Below are 16773 nucleotides of genomic sequence, written 5' to 3'. Positions count from 1 at the left end.
GAAACTCTTCCTTTGCATTGATGTTTAACCCCTTCATGACCTGTGACATACATTTTATTTCATACCCACCTGATGCCGGCTGTGTTGCTTAGCCGCCATCTGTCTCTAACAGCAGCAGCGGGCCTGAGTGGAGCTCCGATCGCTGCTGTTGACTATTTAGATGCTGCTGTCAATTATTGAAAACATTTAAATGGGTTTCCATTGCCCCATTCCCCTTCACCTACCTGCTTTGCAATTGCGTGGAACTGATGGGTTATTATCGTAGCCGGGAACCTGTTGAAGGCCCCCATGACTGCCATACTAGTCCTTTTTGGAAGCTCAGGCGGAGTCTTGGCTTCATAGGAGAACCAAGATTACTCTAGGTATTGCAATACTTTAGTGTTGAAGAATGTTCCATCACTGTACTCAACGGTATCTGCATCCTCAGGACATTGGAATGACCGGCATAGGGGCAGTGCTTGGCACAAGGACTCCTCTCCCCCCAGCTCATGGGTCACATAGTGGCTGCGTGGTCTGCTGCTATAGGTGGTGTGTCCCTGCCTTTAGGGGGCAGAGGGCAGTATATGATGCAATATACAATTCAGAATGCTGCAGTTTTGTATAATACAGGTCTTGTGCGTGTGAGGCTTAACTTTTCTTTTGTATACAGTGACTGTGGTTCTCTTCAAATGATTACACTGAACCAATACAGGACCATTAGTTATTACTAATGTTGCATTTATTCCCCCAGAAAAAGATGTGTATGCCGCCTCCACCAGCCCGGGAATTGTTGGTGGATGGGCAGGTTGGGCTGTAACAGGAGTGTCGTCCTTGACGTCTAAATTCATTCGGACGAGTCCATCAGGTGGAGCAGAACCGGCACCAGCAGCTGGAATTTCGGTACCCCCAACGGGAGCCCCTGCAGAAGCTGCTAAACCAGGTAACTGCTCTGAAATTCTGCCATCCGGCTGCTGCTTTCAATTGTTTTACCTCTGTTTGATTTTACTTCACCTTAGAAGGCAACACAGTTTTAGGGCTCTTTCACACGTCTGTGTTTCCAGTACGTGTGGTGACAGTTTCCACATGTTCTGGATACACTGACCCACTCAGACCCATTCAAATCTACGGGTCTGCGCACATGTCAGTGTGTTTCCACAGACCGTGTGTCCGTGTGCTCCACACGCTGACGTGTACGTTTTTTTGCGGATGCCCGGGCCGAAAAAGTTTCTCACGCTTAACATCCGTGAGTGGGCCCCAGAGCTGAGCTCAGTAGCGGTGTCCTGTCACTCAGTGAGCGCAGCTCCGGAGCTGCTTGCTGGAGCGTCTCATTCTCCCCGGCTTCAGCGGTCAGAGGATTACAGCGGGGGACATCTCTGGACTGGTGAGTATAAGGATTTTATTATTTTATTCTTATTTTCACACAGGTGGACACTGCGGAAGAAGACTACTACTACCCTCATCAATGTCACTGCTGGTGCAGACCGCAGCGCAGGCAGGGAACCATGTTGAGGGCAGTGTTCAGCACCCGGCGCTTGGGAACAGCGCTAACTGTAGCGCTGATTCCCAGGCGCCAGTCCGTGTGATCCTGATGCGGTACACGGTTGCCACACGTCTGACACGGATATCTCCAGTACTGGTATTTCCGGTACCGGAAATATACGGATGTGTGAAACCGGCCTTAAACAAAGTAGAACCTGGGAGTCACGTAATATTCATAAAAGTGCTGTTTGTTAATCCCTTACTGACCTGGCAATTTTTCATTTTTGTTGTTTCTCTTTTTCCCACTCTTCTTCCAAGAGCCATAAATTAATTACTCTGTCACCTCATTGGGGGACACAGGACCATGGCTATGCTGCTTGTTCACTAGGAGGCGACACTATGCTTATCTGAAAGACAAAGTATTGCTCCTCCTCTGCTGTATACACCCCCGGGAGGCGATAGCCTACACCAGTTTTAGCTTAGTGTCAGTAGGAGGCACACCGTTTTATTTTCACTCGTTCCTCGCTTCAAGCACAGGATCACAGATGAAGAAAAGAGGGTCTCTTTTCAGAGACCCCCGGTATGGCTCCTTCCTTTGCCCCCATCTGTGGGGCACGGTTGAAGTGGAGATGGCGCTGCCACCATCCTGCTCCTTCGCCGGCCCTTGGGTCTGGTACGAAGTTGAGAACCCCCTCCTTCTCCATTTCTCCACGACTTGCTCAGAGGTTAAGGGTGGATAAAGCCCCTGAAGGTGACAGCGGCACCCTCCCTAATCCCCCCTCTGGGGGTATTAGGTTGAGACAACCTCTGGTAGGCTTTGGTGAGCAGCAGCTGCGGACCCTCCCAGCAAGCGGTCATCTCTCAGCAGCACATACAGGAGCCACAGTTTTCACTGGAGGCTCCTGTACAGCCGGGGACGGTGCAGGTATTTATGGCCAAAGCTTTGCAGTCTCACAAAGACCCTGCGCCAGTGACACAAAAAAGGGGGCACCTCAGAGTCTACTCCTTCTATAGAGATCCCCACCGCCATATTACCTATGGATCCAGGGGGGTCTGGTGCTTTTCCGACCTCCCCCCGGCCCATTGCGCTCTCCTGGAGCCCTTTCTGGGCACTATCTTAAATTTAGGCCTAGCCGAAGCCGCCGCCCACCCTACGCCCCCCGGTGACGCGTTTGACACTGCCAAGCATCATACAGAGGGTGGAGCGAAGCTGCAGGGCGCGCGTTTCCATGGATACGCGCGCCCTTTCAGCGCTCCGCCCGCCCCCTTCTCCTGACTCTGACGGTGGCCATCTTGCTGCACCCTGGACACAGGCCAGCCAGCGCTCCGGGGAGGCACAGGACCAGGGGATTTGCGCGCGCACAGGGGCACACTAGAGGTGGGGTAAGAGCACAGCCTGAAACTCTCAGCTGTGAAACTGCATATGCTGCATCCTCCTCTGCACATCCAGGTGCAATATGCCGGGCTCAAAGTATAAGAAAACCAGGCAGGACAGCTTTTACGCTTTCTGTACAGCCTGTAGCATCGTTCTCCCCAGCGGTAGTACGTATCCACATTGTAAGGATTGCATGCAGGCTACTGTGCCAGAGTCCCAAGAAGCCCCTACCACGCTGCCATGCCAGAATGGGTCACTCAATTGTCACAATCTATGTCTCAATCTATGTCACAGTCCATGGATAACATGGCCGACAAACTTCTTCAGGCTATGCAAAGTCATATCTCTTCTATGACACATCCACACTCTGAACCAGGCTCCTCCAGATCAGAGTCAGAACGCAAGCGTACCCACAGATTACGCTCCCCTGCGTCATCACACAGTGCACGGTCCTCCAGATCCAGGGATAGAGACCGTAGTCCCAGATCTTCTAGGCAGTCCCCTACGAGGGACAGGGAATATATCCACTCAAGAGAAATACCCCAGCCTGACTCGCCTAGCAGACATATCAGTAATACACAGGAGTCTGAAGGCATTTGTGACTCCAGCTCAGATAAGGAGGCCGACGAATCGTCTTCTCCAATTAATAATGCCGCACTATTAGAGGACATAATCTCTTCCATTCATCGAGTTCTAAACGTTTCTGACCCGACCCCGGATGTACCTAATGAATCAATTTAATTTGAGGGACCACCAAAACTGCCTAAGTTCTTCCCAGATCACTCAGAATTCAAATCTATTCTGACCAATCAGTTTCTACATCCTGACAAAAAGCTCGCCACACGCAAGCTAATGGGAGCCAGGTATCCCTTTCCTCCGGAAACTTTCAAGGAATGGACAGATACCCCAGCAGTGGACCCTCCAGTATCCAGGCTGGCAGCACAGACGCTTCTTTCTCTGCCAGACAGCTCAACCCTCAGGGATACAGCAGATCGGCAGGTGGAAAGTTTGGCACGCTCAAATTACGAAATCATAGGAGCTTCCCTAGCTCCCCAGTTTGCTTCGGTGTGGGCATCTAGAGCCATAATAGCTTGGGCTAATGATATACAAACTAGCCTTCAAGCTTCTGCTCCTGAATTGTCTCAAAAAGCTGTTCAAATAGCAGTTGTGGCAGATTTCCTAATGCGGGCGTTAGACGCATACTCTGGTTACGTGAATGGAAAGCCGATGCAACCTCAAAAAAGTCGCTCACACAGCTCCCATACTTCAGAGGTAGACTGTTCGGCGAAAAATAGGATACAATGATATCCAACACCACAGGGGGTAAGAGTACTTCTCTTCCCCAATTGAAACCCAAACGCTCCTTTACTAAACGTAACCAATCTAGGTTCCGGTCCAATCTCTTCCGGCTGGTCCGTCTCTCGCCCAGCACAGAACAACAACCGCTTCACACGCAAGGAAGACTCCAGGTCGACTCAAAAGTCGGACAACTCCTGGCAGTCAAAGAAAGGCCAACCAAGCTCTCACAGAGGGAAATTTCTCCTCATCTTGACTCTCCGACCCTAAACAAATACCCCCCAGTAGGCGGCCGTCTTTCACTATTTTACCAACACTGGCTGCCTATTACAAAAGACAGATGGGTCAGAGAGCTAGTATCCTCAGGATACAAGATAGAATTCACCTCCATTCCCCCATACAGATTCGTCACCTCTGCTCCCCCCAAACCGCAAGAAAAAGCACAAGCTTTTCACAAGGCTGTCTCCTCGCTACTCCAAGCGCAAGTCATAATACCTGTTCCAACAGCAGAGCGCTTTCACGGGTTCTACTCCAATCTTTTTGTAGTCCCCAAGAAAGGAGGCGGAGCAAGGCCTGTCCTAGATCTCAAACATCTCAACAAGTACGTAAGAGTACGTCATTTTCGAATGGAGTCACTTCGCTCCATCATAGCATCCATGGAAGAAGGAGAATTTCTCGCCTCCATAGACATTCAAGATGCGTACTTGCACATACCGATTGCGCCTGCTCATCAGACATTCCTCAGATTCGCAATCAATCAGGACCACTATCAATTCGTGGCTCTCCCGTTCGGTCTTACCACGGCTCCCAGAGTGTTCACCAAAGTCATGGCAACCACCATGCAGGTCCTACACTCCAGAGGTATAGTGGTCATCCCTTACCTAGACTATCTTCTCGTCAAGGCTCCCAACTTCAAGGACTGCGAGCTCAGTGTCTCAATCACGATCGACACTCTGAACCGCCTAGGTTGGTTAGTCAACTTACAAAAGTCGTCTCCAACACCAACCCAATCCTTGACATTCCTAGGGATGAGATTCAATACTTCCAGAGGCCTGATATTTCTCCCCAAAGACAAAGTGCATCCTCTACGCTCAGGAGTTCACACCCTTCTCAGCAGATCCTCCCTATCTCTCCGATTCGCGATGGGAGTCCTTGGCAGAATGGTGGCGTCAATAGAAGCAGTTCCATTTGCCCAGCTTCACCTCAGACCTCTCCAATTGAACATTCTCCAGTCTTGGGACAAAAATCCTTCTTCCCTCGACAGGTCATTCCAACTGAACTCGTCAGCCAAGAAATCTCTCCACTGGTATCTCATCTGGTCCTCTCTAACGACAGGAAAATCCTTTCTCTCGGCTCAATGGAGGATACTGACCACCGACGCAAGTCTGACGGGTTGGGGTGCAGTATACCTACACCACAGAGCACAGGGCAAATGGTCTACAGCGGAAGCAACCTTGCCCATCAACATCCTGGAGATTCGAGCCATCCTCCTGGCCCTGAGAGCATTCCAGCATCTGCTGGCGGCCTTCCACATCAGAGTCCAGTCAGACAATGCCACAGCCGTGGCATATGTCAATCACCAAGGGGGGACCCGCAGCGCTCGAGCAATGCGAGAAGTCTCACACATTCTCCACTGGGCAGAAAAAACAAACTCTGTCATATCGGCAGTTCACATTCCAGGTGTAGACATCTGGCAAGCAGACTTCCTCAGCCGACAAGAAATACACTCGGGAGAATGGGCTCTCCATCCCGAAGTCTTCAAGCAAATCTGCCACCGTTGGGGCACTCCGGATGTGGATCTAATGGCATCTCACTTCAATGCCAAGGTCCCCAACTTCATGGCCAGATCACGAGATCACCGAGCTCTGGCGGCGGACGCCCTGGTTCAGGATTGGACTCATTTCCAATTCTTGTATGTTTTTCCGCCTCTCCCTCTGATTCCCAGAGTGCTGAGAAAGATCAAACAGGAAGGTGTACCAACTATCCTAATCGCTCCAGACTGGCCCAGACGTACATGGTACGCCGACATAGTACGCCTCATCGCAGACGTTCCCTGGCGTCTTCCCGACCGCCCGGATCTTCTGTCACAAGGTCCGTTTTACCACCAGAACTTACAGGCACTCAGTTTGACGGCGTGGCCATTGAAACCTGGGTGTTAACACAAGCAGGTTTTTCGCCAGAAGTCACTTCAACCATGATCAGAGCGAGAAAACCAAACTCTGCCAAGATCTACTACCGTACTTGGAAGGCCTTCTTTACCTGGTGCGAATCTCACCACCAGGCTCCACTACCCTATTCATTACCTACGGTACTCGGTTTTCTCCAGTCAGGACTGGAAGCCAGACTATCCCTGGCCTCCCTTAAAAGTCAGGTGTCAGCACTATCGGTTCTGTTTCAGAAGAGCATTGCCCACAAGCCGCAAGTCAGAACTTTTCTGCAGGGTGTTTCACGACTGATTCCACCCTACAAACGACCATTAGAAATGTGGGACCTTAACCTGGTACTCACAGCACTACAGGAAGCCCCCTTTGAACCACTCAAAGAAATTCCACTCCGCCTTCTATCTCATAAGGTGGTTTTCCTTGTAGCGATCACGTCACTACGAAGAGTGTCTGAACTCACGGCACTCTCATGCAGACAACCGTTCCTAAATTTTTTTCAGGATAAAGTAGTCCTTCGTACAGTTCCTTCCTTTCTCCCAAAGGTTGTCTTAAGCTTCCATCTCAACGAAGAGATTTCCTTACCATTTCCTTAACATTCCTTTGCATACGCTTGACCTCGTTAGGGCACTGCGTATCTATGTGTCTAGGACTGCCCCCTTCAGAAAATCAGATTCGCTTTTTCTCCTTCTGGAAGGGGGTCGCAAGGGTCTACCAGCTTCTAAGGCTACCCTCGCCAGGTGGATCAAGTCCACCATACAAGAGGCTTACCGCCTCAAAAATTTTCCCCTTCCGGCAGGTATCAAGGCCCATTCTACACGTGCGGTAGGGGCCTCCTGGGCCATTCGCCATCAGGCCTCGGCTCAGCAAGTGTGCAAGGCGGCCACATGGACCAGCCTGCACACATTTACCAAGCACTACAGTGTTAATACCCAGTCCTCAGCAGATGCGAGCCTGGGCAGACGCGTGCTACAGGCGGCGGTATCCCAATCCTAGGGAACCGTCCGCACGATTTCGTCCATTGCTTCCCACCCAGGGACTGCTTTGGGACGTCCCATGATCCTGTGTCCCCCAATGAGGCGACAGAGTAAAGGAGATTTTTGTGTACTCACCGTAAAATCCCTTTCTCTTAGCCTCTTATTGGGGGACACAGCACCCACCCTGTTGCCCCTTAGGGCCGTTTAAGTTGAGTTCTCATATTGGTTTTCCTTTGAGTTCCAACATTGTTGCCTTTGTTATAGGCATAATTATGTTATGTATGTTAACTTCTCCTACTGCTTTTGCACAAAACTGGTGTAGGCTATCGCCTCCCGGGGGTGTATACTGCAGAGGAGGAGCAATGCTTTGTCTTTCAGATAAGCATAGTGTCGCCTCCTAGTGGACAAGCAGCATAACCATGGTCCTGTGCCCCCCAATAAGAGACTAAGAGAAAGGGATTTTACGGTGATTACACAAAAATCTCCTTTTTTCCATCAACAGAACCATATGAGATCTTGTGTTTTGTAGGACGAGCTGTGCTTTAAATGATGCCATTCATTTTATCATATAAGGTAGTGAAAAACGGAGAAAAATTCAAGGTGGGGGCTAATGATGAAAGAAAAATTAAATTCCACCATAGTTTTTTGGGTTTTGTTTTTACGGCATTAATTCTGACGTGAAAATTACCTGGCAACATCATTCTTCTTCCGTTCCTGTATTATGGCTATACCAAACCTGTATATATATATTTTTTCATTTTAAATATATATTTTACTGGCTAAAAAAGTTCAGAACTTTTCTTGAAGAAATGATGACCACCTATGAAGCCCAGCCCATGGCTGGGTTTCATGGGAGTACAAAGATGGCAGCATTGGGGTCCTTCAGTTGGCTCCTGGCTACCATGGAACCCCCCGATCGCGTTGCATTGATCGCCAAAATGGTCACATGACTCGCTCGTTCCGCTTAAACGCACGGTCAGCGGCATTTGAGCTTTAAAACATAAGCGATGGGAGCTAACTCCAATCGCTGCAGATGACAGCTGTATTAACACAGCCAGCACACACTGTGTATGGAATGCACTCTGCTTCGGAAGGGGTTATTGTTAACGGTGGCAATAGATGAATAATGTCATGTTTAGATAATTAAACATATCTTACGCTTAACAGTTGAAGGGGTCGTCCTCTTCTTTGATAATTAATAGCCTACCCATAGGATAGATTATCAATATTCGATCGGTGAGGGTCCAATACCCGGCACCCCAAGCAATCCGCTGTAAATCATATACACAGCGGACCTCCGCGGCTCCTCACACTGTTTAATGAGGTCCTGAATCTCCGCTTCTGTGCAAATGCAGATCCCAATATTTGGTTGGGTCGCTGTAGTCCTTGAAAAGAGAGGATTGTAGAATTCACTATTTTCCTGATGAAGAAATGTGATATTTTCCTCACCAACTGTGACTGTGTGATGTGAAAATAGCTCATGATGAAACTATGGGACCCTGATTTCTCTTTAGATACTACCCCTGCTTCAATTCCCCCCATCTCTACCTCATCCGTAATGTCCCAATATGAAACAGAAGAAGAAGAAGAAACTGAAGCAGATGATAATCCCTTAGACCGGTGGGATGATGAAGACTGGGGAAGCCTGGAGGTAAAGCTCTGGATATTCTATATTGGACATGCTCTTCTATGTGCTCAATATATATAGTTTATATATAATTAATGAAAAAACCTGCCAACAAAATTCTCATACTGCCCTGGCATTAGAGAATTCTGTGATGACCGGTTGCCTTTAATGACCACCTTACAATTTTTATGAATTTTGTATTTTAGGATTCAGAGCAGAACAAAGTACAGCAAGAAAGTGATGACTGGGACACGGCATGGGGCCAGAGCGCTAGTAAAAAGCCACCAGAGAAGACGGTAAGGAGGGCTGTCATATGTATGTTCGGTGCAACAAAAAAAGTCAAGACAGTTCAGATGAAGCCAAATCCCCAATGAAATAAAGAGGAGCCGGAGTGCCGCTTTATCTATTTCTTCACAGATACAGTTTTTTGCTTTGACTTCTCTCCTCAGTTTTCACAGACGTCATCGAAAAACAAAAATACAGGGACAGATCATAGACCCGCAGATACCAAGAACTCGCCCACTCCTGAGGACAACTGGGGATGGGAAGATGCCTTTCATCAGGTTTCCCAGAACAAAGGGCGAACCCAGTCCACATTCTCCCAACCTGAGGGCACGAGGCCAGCCAGCGACTACAACTGGGGCCCTGCAGAAGGGAGCGGGAAACACGTGGACTTCTTCTCTGCTGCTACCGAGAGAAGCAGCCAGGTAAAGACTCTTCATGTATCCAACTCCAAGCATTGTTTTTAGAAGTTGGACCTTTTTCCTCGAGTTTGCAGTTCATGCACCTCTTATTCATTGAGTAATTGGGACAATCAAAAGGGGACTTGGGAAAGACCCCCAGAATAATCCTATAAGTTGACCTTATCATTTCATTCTTGCTAGTGCCATAGCTAGAGTCCGATGGGCACCGGTGCAAGATTTGGACCCCCCCACCACCACCACATGTTGGTCAGATGTATGGGCCCTGTAGCATTCTAAATCCTACTAGGACACAAAAGTTGCCCTTCCGCCCCCATTATGTAGTGATGTACAGTACAGACCAAAAGTTTGGACACACCTTCTCAATTAAAGAATTTTCTGTATTTTCATGACTATGAAAATTGTACATTCACACTGAAGGCATCAAAACTATGAATTAACACATGTGGAATTATATACTTAACAAAAAAAATGTGATACAAATGAAAATATGTCTTATATTCTTGGTTCTTCAAAGTAGTCACCTTTTGCTTTGATGACTACTTAGCACACTCTTGGCATTCTCTTGATGAGCTTCAAGAGGTAGTCTCTGGAAATGGTCTTCCAACAATCTTGAAGGAGTTCCCAGAGATGCTTAGCACTTGTTGGCCCTTTTGCCTTCACTCTGCGGTCCAGCTCCCCCCAAACCATCTCGATTGGGTTCAGGTCTGGTGACTGTGGAGGCCAGGTCATCTGGCGTAGCACCCCATCACTCTCCTACTTGGTCAAATAGCCCTTACACAGCCTCGAGGTGTGTTTGGGGTCATTGTCCTGTTGAAAAATAAATGATGGTCCAACTAAAATCAAACCGGATGGAATAGCATGCCGCTGCAAGATGCTGTGGTAGCCATGCTGGTTCAGGATGCCTTCAATTTTGAATAAATCCCACACAGTGTCTCCAGCAAAGCACCCCCACACCATCACACCTCCTCCTCCATGCTTTACGGTGGGAACCAGGCATGTAGAGTCCATCCGTTCACCTTTTCTGCGTTGCACAAAGACACGGTGGTTGGAAGCAAAGATCTCAAATTTGGACTCATCAGACCAAATCACAGATTTCCACTGGTCTAATGTCCATTCCTTGTGTTCTTTAGCCCAAACAAGTCTCTTCTGCTTGTTGCCTGTCCTTAGCAGTGGTTTCCTAGCAGCTATTTTACCATGAAGGCCTGCTGCACAAAGTCTTCTCTTAACAGTTGTTGTAGAGATGTGTCTGCTGCTAGAACTCTGTGTGGCATTGACCTGGTCTCTAATCCGAGCGGCTGTTAACCTGCGATTTCTGAGGCTGCTGACTCAGATAAACTTATCCTCAGAAGCAGAGGTGTCTTCCTTTCTTGGGGTGGTCTTCCTTTCTTGGGGCGGTCCTCATGTGAGCCAGTTTCTTTGTAGCGCTTGATAGTTTTTGCAACTGCACTTGGGGACACTTTCAAAGTTTTCCCAATTTTTCGGACTGACTGACCTTCATTTCTTATCGTAATGATGGCCACTCGTTTTTCTTTACTTAGCTGCTTTTTTCTTGCCATAATACAAATTCTAACAGTCTATTCAGTAGGACTATCAGCTGTGTATCCACCAGACTTCTGCACAACACAACTGATGGTCCCAACCCCATTTATAAGGCAAGAAATCCCACTTATTAAACCTGACAGGGCACACCTGTGAAGTGAAAACCATTTCCGGTGACTACCTCTTGAAGCTCATCAAGAGAAAACCAAGAGTGTGCAAAGCAGTCATCAAAGCAAAAGGTGGCTACTTTGAAGAATCTAGAATATAAGACATATTTTCAGTTGTTTCACACTTTTTTGCCAAGTATATAATTCCACATGTGTTAATTCATAGTCTTGATGCCTTCAGTGTGAATGTACAATTTTCAAAGTCTAGAAAATACAGAAAAATCTTTAAATGAGGTGTGTCCAAACTTTTGGTCTGTACTGTACGTCATTCTGCCGCTGTGCTTTAATGCATAGAAAAAAAATAAAATAAATGATTCTACTCCCCTGCCCTCCGCTGCCCCGCAGCGCGGCGTCCTCTTCTGAAGCCAGCTGCTGACATCAGCGTGCAAGCGAAGGGAGCACATGATGTCACTGCCATGTGGCGTCCTCTCACGTGCACGCCAACGTCTATGCTGCCCTGATTGGCCAGCAGAGTGTATTGTAGCACATAGACCTGATGGGTCTCTGCGCCGCAATACACTTCAGCTGAATGTGGGTCCGAGGACGCTCATCGAGTTGACGTTTGCGCTGGCAATCGATACGCCCCTGATTATTGCAAGGTTATGTACTTTCTGGTCACCACTTTCCTTTAAAGTCTGCACCCCTCAATCTTCCATAATTGGGGCTCACAGACATAATTTATTCAACATACATCTTGGATGAGCCATGCAGATTGTAACATGCCCATGAAGGTATTCTCATTCTGCCCGTGATTTACTTCTCACAGAGTGATATAGCCTCTTTTTAAACACCTTTATATTCCATTACATTAATTGATTTTTTTTTTTTTTTATTTCCCTCTAGTGCCCTGTATTTATGGGACTGACTGGGAATCTATTTAATGTTGCACTGTTTTGTTTAACATGGATGGGGAGGTATTTAGTGCTGCACTGTGTTTATAGTGGAGGGAGAGGTCATCATAGCTCGATTAGTTAGAATAAACTAGAACCTTTTGAGAGAAGCTTTGGTGCAAAGTCTTAAAGAATAGCGAAAACTTTGGAGACTTGAATGCAAAAAATAAATATTTTTATTTGGATGTATTTCTGGCTTATAACTTTGCACCACTTGGCTTCTAAGGTTGTTTATTTTCATGCTTATTGCTGGCTGCATCATGAGATTATCTAAGAATGTGTCAGCTAGTTCTGACCCCATCTTATCTCCTCCTTTGCTCATTTATGACCACAATCCACATCAAAGGACAGCTGAACCTTCCATGGATAATAAATCAGCTGATGGGAGCTGGGTATGGACAGATGAGTTACAAACTCTTTGGCTGCCATGATGCACTAATCATTTATATACACCTTCCTACCTGCTTGTTTTCCATCCATTTCCACCCTTTTCTTGCTCTATGAAGCCAGAGCTGTCAATCAAAAGAGGAGGGGGTGGAGATTGATGGTAAGGTATATATAAATGATTGGCCCTGCTCTGAAGCATGGAGCAGCCGGACTTTGAACAGTCATTCTGTGCTGAATAACGGAGTCCCTTTAAGGGGGCATTCACACATGCCTGTAATGGGGAATGCACATTTCCCACTTAACACCTTGTCTGAGCAGAATGTTCAGTCATCAAGTGAATTGATTATAGTGAATAAGAGTAAAAAAAAAATCATTGTTCTCACCGACACATATTCTGTTTGCACAGGACGGTGATTGTTCTTTGCAGCACATCACCTATGTGCACAGACCGATCGTTTTAATAGTCGTTCTGTGTGCATGGAAATGCATTCAGGCTATTAAACGTCTGCCGACCGCAAACATGTAGACCAATTGCGATTATTTAACAGCCATGATCAGACGGTCTAAATGCAACCTTCGTTAATCCATTCTGCAGCCAGCAATAAACAGCGCATCACGTGAGCAATAGAAGGCGAACGGCGCAGCAATGATTAAATACATGTATTTTGGGTTAAAGGGAATCTGTCAGCACAATCCACCCCTCAAACTCCGTGTGTGGTTATGTTGCTCTCTGAAAGATAATGTCATCCAATCCTTTACTGGTGCAATCTGTTGCTCCTTGCGTTAAAAAAACGATTTTAATACATATGCAACTGAGGCGTAGAGAGGACTTTACACTGGATTTTTTTTTTTTTAAATTGATTACCTTCTCCCCTTAGCTGCTCTGCTGATTCTGGAAGAGTTTTTTCCTTTCTACTGTCCCTATATACCCCCCAATATTGTATAGATGCAAATGTATTTACCCTTCAACCAGTTAGGCGTATACCACAGAACCGTCCATGCAGAGGAAGGCAGGCTGAGGCTCGGGAAGTGCTCTGACAGGTGCTGAGCACTTTAGTTCATATGCAAAGGAGGCTTCATATTTTTTTTTTTTTTATAAAGTCGGGAAGCAACAGATTGTTTAACTTTCAGAGAGCTATATGACCATATAATGTCATCCTTTGCAAGGTGGGGTGTTTATAGATCCATTGATCATTCTGACAGATTCTATTTTAATTTAATCTTTTTTTCTTTTATTTTTACTTGATCAAAACTTCAAGTGATAAGACTTAATCTAGCCATACACACATATAGGAGCGCTCCTGTGTTCTCTGAGAAAGCCTACTGACATCTCTCCCGACCATCAGACGGCCGGCACCCATATAAACATTTGACTGTTGGCTGAACCCATCAATAGTGGCGGGTTCAGCCGACATCAATCTAGTGTGTATGGCCAGCTTTACACCTAGGGTAGACCTTTATTGCCAAGAAGTGTTTCTAGATTTGACCCTGTATTCGGGTATTTATACCATAAATAATGGTGATTCTTCTACAGAAACAAGACGACAATCGGAGTTCAGAAGGTGGTGGAGACTGGGGCGGAGATGACAACTGGGAGTCAGTGGAAGCGGAGCAGGGTGAGTTACCAGTAGCCTCTGGTTTACATTTGGATTACATTATCACAATGCTGTAATATTACATGAATATACATGCTGCTTGTACACAGGCCTAAGCAAAGCAGAGATTGCTAAGAAAAAGAGGGAGGACCGTCAGCGAGAGATGGAAGCCAAAAGGGCCGAGCGGAGAGCTGCCAAGGGACCCCTCAAGCTCGGAATAAGAAAACTGGATTGAAGAGTAAAGTGACAGTAAAACAAAAGATGGGGTATGTAGTTTACGTTTCTTTATACATGGACAAGGTCCTACTCCTGATCCTGTTTAGGAAGACATAAAAATAAATCAAAGCAGCTACCAGTTAGAGAATGCAACATTATCGATTGATTCCAGATCTATTGGTAAGAAAAAAAAATACTGAAGACTCAATGGCCCTGATTAATCATTGCCTTTTATCCTGTTTTTGTCCAGTTGGGTTTGTGCTTTGAAGTCTATTTTATATGTGCTCACGTGGTTTTTGTTTTTTTTCGGGAGGGGGGGGGGGGGTTTCAGCTTTGTGGATAGAGTTTAGCACATACAGATGTTTTAGCCCAATTCATCAATTGCAACTTTTTGAAAAGTCACAAAAGTTGGTGTAACTTTGCTCCAGTCTCTTCCCACCTGGTGTATTTTTGAGTACTCCAGTATTTTGGCGCAGTTTGTGACTGTTAGCATCAAAAGTTGACAAAGTTTCATGAATTTGGCATAAAGTAAAAATAGGCTACAGTGTACCACTTTAATTAATTTTCACCAAAAATGGCAACTAATACCACAATATGACAACGATTAAAAAGTGACTTCTTTTGTCGTGTGGTATTCATTGTGGAAAATTCTTCAAATGGCCCAAATAAGTTTGTTTTTTTAGCGCAAAATTGATCAAGTTGCCCTGTAACCTTTTCAAAAAAGTGACATGATTCTTTAAAATGTTGCACGTTAGTCTTCAATTGTTCAAAATAAAATTGACATTTTGTAATGTAGTTGGTTTACTGGAGTACAATTGTGCAAAATGTAAGCAATATTTGAAAAAAAATTGCAAATGATAAATTAGACAAACCCCTGGAGAGAGAAAAAAAAAATAATGAACAAGGTGCAAAAAGAAGTCACCATTTATTTTACTCCAGCAAAAAGGTGCAAATACAATGATGAATTGGGGACTATATAGATTATGTTAAAGGGGTTTGCCGGGGTGATAAAAATTGTAATGGCTTCATAAACTATAAAGAGAGCATGAATAGTGCTGTGTCCCATCCTCACAGTACCTGGGGATCCAGTGTTACGTTGATACTATCCTATGTAGTGTGAGATCAGGGGTATGGCCAGCACTTGGAGTCTATGCTGTGCCCCTTCTTTATAACTGTCCATGCTCCTGGACATCTCCTAAAGAAGCTGCAAGTACATTCTGTGATCATCTGCTGTGCAGCCACGACTGTCAATAATGTGTACTGTTATGTGTCAGGCAGGGATCACAGGCAGATGACTTCATTGGCTTATTCAGTACTGCCATGGTCAATCCCCCTCTTCCTATATCAATTTGGTCCTTACCCCTGCAACTTTATTCTTGTGTCTCCTCAGCCTGCGGAAATAAGCCAGCCGTCTGCTGCTGCATCTGTCAGACATGGTATAAATCCCCCAGGTCCCATTAATGTGCCCTGTTCCTTACACTGTGCACCAAACATACCTGGGCTTATAGTCTGTCCAGCTATGAGATTTTTTATTATATATGCATGCATGCATGTATGTATGTATGTATGTATGTATGTATGTATGTATGTATAACTATTGGTATATACATGTATGTATAACTATTGGTATATACAAACCAAAATATAGAGCTAGTGATATATTTTAAATAGCATATAGTTTTTTTACGGTGTGCCCTTATAGGCCCCGTTCATATTGCCTTCCTGCAGTGCATTCAGAGGTACCACCTGAATTTTCCCTAAAACAAACCCCTGAAAGGGCCATATATTGCGCTGATAGTGTTCAAATAAACGGGTTTCTTTATCGCTTCATTGGGGGGGGGGGGGGGGGCAGGACCATGGGTGTATGCTGCTGTCGCTAGGAGGTGGACACTAGGCAAAAAAAGGAAAATAGCTCCTCCTCCGCAGTATGCACCCACCTACAGGCACCAAGCTCACCAGTTTAAGCTTAGTGTCTTTAGGAGGTAGACCTGGATCCTACTGATCCAGCCCTGTTGTGTTTTATTAATCCTTGCTCTTTATTTTTCAGATACAGCTCTTCAGGGTTAACAGGTAACACTGCGTCCCCTGTTATCCCCATTCTCAAGCGACCGAGAGAGCAGTGTGGCATTTCCCACATCGCCCACTCTCGGACCCACTGGGCAGGACCTATACCCTGTCACCTCACGGTGTCTCAGGGTGATTCCCGGTGGCCAGTCCTTGCCTATTCCCCACCCCAGCCCCCTCCTCGGAGCGGCCTGGGAGGGAGACGGTGGTCCCTATGGGTGACTTTCCCCCAGATTCTGGGGTCGACACTGTCTCCTGCACTGTCCAGTACGGTCAGTGCGGGAAGGGGGAAGAGCCAGGATCCCCCCCCTATCCACGG

At 46.4% G+C, this 16773-nt stretch overlaps 1 protein-coding gene across 1 annotated transcript in view; it reads left to right on the top strand.

The window, feature by feature from the left end:
- The window catches only part of SCYL1 (SCY1 like pseudokinase 1), a 53739-nt gene that overhangs the window by 30732 nt on the left and 6234 nt on the right, over positions 1–16773 (top strand). Inside the window, exons 13-18 of the mRNA XM_073658603.1 lie at positions 731–919; positions 8780–8916; positions 9099–9188; positions 9342–9599; positions 14114–14195; positions 14285–14440. Of these exons, the coding sequence (XP_073514704.1) occupies positions 731–919; positions 8780–8916; positions 9099–9188; positions 9342–9599; positions 14114–14195; positions 14285–14409 (881 nt within the window). The 3' untranslated portion in view covers positions 14410–14440. The remainder of the gene's footprint in view (positions 1–730; positions 920–8779; positions 8917–9098; positions 9189–9341; positions 9600–14113; positions 14196–14284; positions 14441–16773) is intronic.

This window comes from Phyllobates terribilis, unplaced genomic scaffold (genome assembly GCF_046119375.1).
Source record: "Phyllobates terribilis strain yellow unplaced genomic scaffold, ASM4611937v1 Scaffold_13__5_contigs__length_258822181, whole genome shotgun sequence".
NCBI classification, from domain to species: Eukaryota; Metazoa; Chordata; class Amphibia; order Anura; family Dendrobatidae; genus Phyllobates; species Phyllobates terribilis.
This window is presented reverse-complemented; position numbering and strand designations above follow the sequence as displayed.